General features: G+C 52.6%; 1 protein-coding gene across 1 annotated transcript; it reads right to left on the reverse strand.

Moving 5' to 3' along the window:
- Window positions 1-4,939: 4,939 nt before the first annotated feature.
- On the reverse strand, window positions 4,940-6,543 carry LOC144108036 (polyhomeotic-like protein 2). The gene is made up of 2 exons (XM_077641319.1): window positions 6,098-6,543; window positions 4,940-5,430 (listed from the first exon to the last, which is right to left on the reverse strand). Exons 1-2 carry the CDS (start codon window positions 6,422-6,424, stop codon window positions 5,092-5,094), a joined length of 666 nt encoding a protein of 221 aa, XP_077497445.1. The 5' UTR covers window positions 6,425-6,543; the 3' UTR covers window positions 4,940-5,091.
- Between the last annotated feature and the right edge of the window lie 636 nt (window positions 6,544-7,179).

Here is a 7,179-nt window from a genome sequence, read left to right on the forward strand (position 1 = left end):
CTTGTGCACAGAGCCCTAGCAGCGTCCACCCTCGTGCGCCAGTTGCGCCTCGAATGGCCGTACGTCGCACAAAATGTACACATGTAAGTCCTCAGCCACAGGAGCAGGGGACCCTACAATTGTTAAACGGCCCCTGTCTACTACCCGTACAAAGGTGTCGGGTGCCATTCACAGGACGTCCGTCTTGGTTCTATCGCGCGCCATAAAAGTGAACCGTCGGGATGTTGTTAGGGGGTCTGAATTTATTCGAGGGTTGTTGTTGCTCATGTTCAAAATCTCGTCGTCGTCTGCGACGTGAGCGTCAACGCCCCAGACGCGACGGTGAGGACGGCGACATTCCGCAACCCTAATTTGGCAGGTATTTTGCGTTACCGCGTTCGCGGTTACTGCAGTACGCAGATTATCGAAAGAGGCGTGGTCGTGCGCGAGCACGGTTACGCCATTCTGTGCCTGTCTGTCACCAGACCTATGCACGCGTCCTCTGGAACGATGTTAGCTTTAAGGGTCTGTATCAACTTCGCCGGGGAGGTGGAATCCGGCGAAGTGGCAGTGGAAAAAGCAACATGATGCACCACTTGCCTCTATGATGCATCACTTGCCTCACTTGCCGCTATGGCGCAGTAGGAGGTGCGCGGGCCGCAGCCAGAGTCGCGGCCGACGCAGAACCAGAAGCCGCAGAGCGAGACCCAGGGCCCCGGAGCACATCCGCAAAGGTGGGCCGCGGGACTAGTGGGACGGCGACTTCAAGTCGCGCCTCCGCAGTATAGGCCCGGGATCTGGCGTCCCAGGGCCCCGGAGCACATCCGCAAAGGTGGGCCGCGGGACTGGTGGGACGGCGACTTCAAGTCGCGCCACCGCAGTAGAGGCCCGGGCCCAGGACTCCCGGCGCTCCGCCGACCACATGGCACGCAGGACCTCCGCGCGACCCCTCGCATCAGACGAGACGCCAGAGCGCGGTCTCCGCACAGCGCAGCACTACCTTCCCGAACATGTGGGGGATCTGCGTGCGCGCCTGAACTGAAATCTCATTTTTGCCCGTGCTCAGGAACGCAGTCAATCACTCCTGAAGTTTCGTAACGTCTGCGAAATCGGACATCGCAGAAACGGCCAGGTCTGACGTGGCACCGGCGGCCGCAGTTTCCACGAGCGGGGCAATCTCGTCAGGTACAGGCCCCGGTCCGAAGGCGTCCGGGTGGGAGACCTGTCGCAGGGTTTCGTTGACCAAGGGACGCGCACTCAGGTAGAGCGTCGGAGCCGACCAAGATTCCGGGAGCCGGCTAAGTCTCTCCCACCAGGGAGCTCGCGTCACATGGAGGCGCGGCAACAGGTGGCTCGGTGGGAACCGGCTCGAGATACCCGCCAGGAGGTCGTCCCAAGCCTCCGAGAATGACGAGATCTCGGGGTTGGACCGGGCCTTCTAGGCGCCCGAGTCCTTGGTCGCGTTGGGCGACAGGCGACACAGAGTCTCGACGGGTAAACTCCCCTGAGCGGGCGACGCAGGAGGAGACAGGCGCAGAGCACTCAATGCGGCGGCAGCGACCGAGACCAGTCCCGACCACCAGCGCGACAGCGCGGTGGCGGGTTCAGGCCTTGCTAGGGCAAAACCTCAGCGCGAGGCGCAAAGTCCGAGCTCCGCGTAAAGGGATAGAAAATCGACGGCGTGTCGGGAAAGGAAGCCGGCGAAAAACCGGATTCGGGCGCGGACACGCTACGGTTTGCCCACCTTGATGACCGATGCGGCAAGGGTCCTCATTTGCGAAGGTCGGTACCGCGGGCGGCTGCAGGAGACCAGCGAGCAGCCAAAGTCCAACAACACGATGGGGCCGGAAAATCGCAGGTAGGCCTCGCAGACCGGTCAGAGTGACCGCGGTCAGGTGCTTTAAGGCAGCCGTATGCCCTCTCCATCGACACCGGGCGCGCCTAGGCTGGACCCCGCGCAAGGGAGGGACCACTGGCAGCCGCAAAGAATGGGGCCCCAGAAGAGGCCCCGATCTTAGAAGCCGACCGGACGGTCGCCAACCAAACTCGCGAACCAGTCATTACTCCGGCAGGTAGGGCCCCGAGCAGGAACCACGACCAGAAAAGGCGCCTGAAAGGACCCCGGGGTTCACGAGGCAGCAGCGCAGCTCAGGCAGCCAGGAGGAGAAACTTCTTCCTTCTCACCCCAAGCCGTGGTGAAAGGCGGCCGCGGCTAAGTGAAGGCACACAAAAAGAGGTAAATCCGCAAAATGCACATGAAGAACCGCTGGCGGTTGTCGTTGGCTAGTTGGAGAAGTCCGCAGGTTGTTGGAGAACCGCAGGAACATCAGTGCCGGGCCCGGGGGCCCGGCAGCAGCTACAATAGCAGGAGCAGCTCGCACCAGGGGTGCGCGAGCCAGATAGAGCTGGCAGGCACCAAGGCAGGAGCTCTGGAAAAAACAACAGGCAACGGTCGGCCGGGGCCTCAAGGGAAGGGTCGGTGATCTGAAGGACTGCAAATGGCAGCCCCGAAACCGCAGAATGGGAACAGGGGCCAGGCGACGATTAGCGAGTGGTAACGGCTGTGCTCTGACCTCCGGGAGCTCAAGAAAGAATGACCATTCGCAGTGACAATCGGCGCCTCCATCGGCATGAGGGAGGAGGGCCCAAGCTTTTTCCCCGGTTGTTCAATGCTACCCAGGCCTGAAGGGGCCCTACCATTAACCTTGCCGCCCATCTTTATAGAGATACCTGTGTACGCCCATGGATGTATGTGTATTACTTGTGAGCGGGCCTGGCCCTTTTGACATCTGTTCAATTTCATAGAATACTGTATCTCACAGGCTTAGTTTGTTTCCTGCCACTTTCTGTGTAGCATATATTTCATGCACAGAAATCACCAAGCCTTCTTCTAGTCTTCTGCACAAGCCCTTTAGATTGGTGCCTAGAAAGCTGGGTTGTTGAAAAAAAACACGACAAAACTGAAATAGCTACCTGTAAATGAAGGAGCGCTAAGGTTCATAGAAACTTTACAAAAATAAAATAATAGAGGAAGAAGGTCGCAGCAAATAGCCCAGGTTTCCAACCTGTCTCCTTTCATGATCGATAAGAAAAGTGCAAAGAAATTCGTTAACTACCCAAGGGTTTGGAAAGTGAAATCGGTAAACAAATTATATATAATTTGTTCGCCAAAAATATATTATGTTTTAGAGATGTGCTTAAACAACAGACTATGCCCACGATGAACCAAGGTGAAGATGGTCGACTTCTGCTTGTCAAAGCTTCTTTCGGCAGGTGTTTCGTCGTACGTCGTCGAAACGTAAAGACTGGCCAGACGTGTCGTGTCGTGTGTGACAACACACTATTTACTTGCGGAACTCGTGCAGAATGCTTGTGGACGCAAGACAGCTACCCGACCGCTCAGGATAGCTCTGATATACACATATAAAAAAATGCCTGCACAGCACGCTGACATCGTGCGAGTATCGCCTGTTTCGCCCGCGTTGTCATGGTACGCAACCATGGTATTGCAGGCTGTTTCATTTCGGCCACCTCTGCTTTCCTCTGGCGCTAGAACGGGCGAACCGCCAAGGTCGATCACGCGTAAATATTTTCGCACTGCTTCCGCTAAATGCACGACGCGCGATGTACATTGACATCTTCGACTTAATTTGCTGTCCATCTCGCCACGAATAGCTTCTTTATCGCTACTGAGAGCATAACAAGAAGCCAACTCGAAATTTTTTTTACTACTGACTGCACTAAACATTTTGCTGGCACAAACGCGGCACATAAGAAAGTGCGACGACCGGAGGCACATCTGGTGAGCGCGGCGCCTTAGCTTTCCCCCTGATGGCAAAATCACCGACGTCCTTATCTGTGGCAACAAATGAACATGGTCCTAACGTACTTCCATCCCTCAGAGACAGCAGTGGCACAGCAGCAACTTGGTTACCGTAATGTAGACTCCGTAAATACGTCCGTCAGTCGCTATCTCATATGTGAATCTGTCACGCCGAGAATGCCAAAACTTCAGCTTGAATGCACATGGTAATTGTGGACCGCGTCAGAATTAAATGCTCACCGTCAAAAACGTGATCACTTTCCCCAAAGCAGCGCGAATTTCGCCGCAAGCCAGGAACAGCAATAAATTCTCAAAGCTGCAGTTGAGCACGGACCACGTTCATCTAGATCCGTGATAATGATGTCCATTGTGGCCACGCGTGCCCCCAGACATCGCAGCGCGCCCTGACATTCAGGTTGCTTCCGAATAGAGGGCAGCGCATAGTGAGAGAGGAAGACAGCAGGTCCTAGAACTTTCCTGTCCCTCTGCTCAGTTTGCTGTCGCGCTCGGCACGTCACTCACGTGACCATTCCGTCTGCGCTTCGGTCCGTCATGTGGTTCGGCCTTAAGGGCACCGTAACGTTCTAGTAGACCATGCTTACCGCTCCAAACAAGATGTTCAAAAAATACTCTTCGCCGAGATAGGGCCTCTTCGTTGGTGCACCTATAATTGTAAGATTTCACCCCAAGATTTTAGGCAATTTCCAGTGACAAATTAAAATTATAGATTTTTGTTTCCTCCAATGTCGCGCTGCTCCCTTCTTAAAATATGGTAGTTTTTCGACTATAATCTGATGACACATGTTTCAGTCAGTTAATGCGCCAGTACCTTTAATGAGTACAGACTTCGATGTTCCACAAAAACTGCACTAATCTCCCCGTATTCAGCGTCCTAGTACCAAGCGACAGTAAGCGGCAGTAAGACTGCGTTCATGTCAACGTTGCTTCGTTTATTAGATATCGCACGCGGTGACTTAGTCCCATTTGCTGTGGGTTTGTGAATAGCGGAATACTGGCCAATATCAACGAGCAGTGCCAGAAAGGCAGCAAGGCTGAGAAGTCAAAACAAGCTCTTTATTTAAAAAAAATTGCTTCAGCAAGTCTTGACATTCTGCAGGGGTCACAGTCACTCGAGGCGCAACGTTTACACAGCTTCTGCAATTCACCAGGGTCATTTAGCCCGCCAATCTCAGTTTGTCACACATGAAGACAGCTGAGGTCCTGCTCCATCGGGACGACGGCCAAGTCCTGATAAACACCATGTTGTCACGTGACCCAAGACGAGTTGTCTATATCAAGGACCTGACCACGTCGCATACCTTGAGAGCCAACCCTAAGGTTAAGCCCATGGTATTTATCAGGTAGTCCTCATTTAGCAGAAACAAAGCCTCCCTGCCGGTGATCTGGGCACTGAATTCTTCGACACAACCTGTGCAGCTTGGAATTGTTGCGATGTAGGCAATAGCATCCGCAACCGTCCAGCCACGCGGGTTCTCGGCAGCCAGCAATGCTAAATGCTCAAGCAGGTGTTCCATTCTCTCCTGGCTCACTATGTTCTCGCCTGGATTGGACTCAGCGACATCGTTCCTGGCAGTTTCTGGAGTGAGGTGCCTCAGGCTGGAATCCTCCTGCATAGAGTAAATATGCTGACTGTAGAGCGAGAGCTGCATTCTTGAAACAGCAGTTGCAGCCATTACGGCAATTCATCATGGTAGCCAAAATATAGTGCCAGTATGTTCGAAGCACTATGGCGAAATATTACTGTATATACAGGCCATGCTCAATAGCTTTTTCCAAATATTAGTTCCACTATATATTAACCAAAGCAATCTGGTCGGATATTTTCTGCACAAAATATCGAGCGCGTACTCACCCGCGTCCTACGGCTCCGATCACGCGATCACGAGATTATAATTAGTACCGTGATTGCAGCATCGAAACCTTTTTAAGATCCCACGGGGCTCAAATCTGTAAAAAATATTCTCCTAATATGTAAAAAAATATTCTCCTAATAATCATTAAACGGGAACGACAGGAGACAATTTTTACTGGGAAGGCGCAGAGAGTTAATTTTTTGCACAGGCTTGATGCCTACAGGAATATTTTTGCCGCTGCCCGTCGCGTCCCCTTGGCACCGCCACTGAAATCCAACGCTTTTTGATTGTGGTTTTTGGCAAGCATCTTAGTGGTTAATTAAATAACCTCCCCGCCGCACTTTACCACCCTTCCCTCTGGGACACTTTGGCAGCGACCGTATCGATTTCCCCCGTGTACCAACTCCTGTGTAGGACTTACCGGCCTGGTCCGCGCCGAGTGAGCGGTGGCTTGGTACACGTGAGGGTCTGACACGTAGTCAGCCTCCAGAACAGCGAATACAGTATGCAAGTATTCCGCAGGATCCACGCTCTCTACTTCCTCCGGGCGAGGACCTCCAGTGGAGCTTGAGCCTCTTCGGGTTGAATGCCCGTCGATAACAACCACGGCAGCTTCATTGCGCTCCGGCTGATCGGGTGTGTTAAGAAATATTGCAGACAAAGTCGAAACCTCTGGTGGCTGCTGGTCATCCTGCAGTGTGTCCTGGACAGATCGTACAGCCTCCTTGGCAGCATTACGTATCGTCATATCGTTACTGGTAAGCGCTCCCCTTGGAAGCGACCTCTTCGATCAATGGTAGGATAAAACGGTGTACTAACGGCTGCCACTCACGATCGACCCTTTAGTCAGAAGGACTTCATCCATCACCAGCGTACCTGCTTATTGCATGGCACGTGCAATGTGTGCCGGCCTCGTCCTCCTCTTTGAAGTCAGGGCAATATTCGTAATTACTAACGTTTTTTTCTCTCGTATGTCTGATAAGTACACTCCTATCAATGTTTAAACGTATTTTCCATTCTTCACACCAGAGACATATTTTGAGCAAGGATTTTTCCAACAATTGATGATCTCGGATTCATACTATTTCTTTATATGCAACGCAGTGATCTGCAAACAATCTTATTGACACAGACGAAGGAATGGTATCTATAAATCATTTATAAATATACGCCTTCAGACCGTGTTGCATGGCCTACGGTTGGTTGACTTCTCACTTAAAAGCGAGAAATGCCACTTTCGCTAAAACAGCTCAAGTTTCTCGGTCATGTTGTGAGCGCCGACAGCGTACGGCCCGATCACGAGAAAACTGCCACCGTAACCAAATTTCCCCGTCCTACTACAGAGAAAATGCTCAAGCGCTTCTTGGTTATGTGCGCATACTCCCGCCGCCTTATCGCCGACTTCTCTAAGATCGCTCAACCCCTCACCCTTCACTTCCCTTCTTCACTTCACTTTATTACCTTAAAGGCCCCCGGGATGGGGGGTGTTATATAAGGGGTGGG

Source organism: Amblyomma americanum, chromosome 1 (genome assembly GCF_052857255.1).
Source record: "Amblyomma americanum isolate KBUSLIRL-KWMA chromosome 1, ASM5285725v1, whole genome shotgun sequence".
NCBI lineage: Eukaryota > Metazoa > Arthropoda > Arachnida > Ixodida > Ixodidae > Amblyomma > Amblyomma americanum.

Excerpts from the sequence above, each read along its gene's own strand:
- LOC144108036 (XM_077641319.1), bottom strand. The coding sequence starts at position 6,424 with ATGACGATACGTAATGCTGCCAAGGAGGCTGTACGATCTGTCCAGGAC. Across the intron at positions 5,431-6,097 it reads ACTCGGCGCGGACCAGGCCG|GAGGATTCCAGCCTGAGGCA; the intron begins GTAAGTCCTACA and ends TACTCTATGCAG.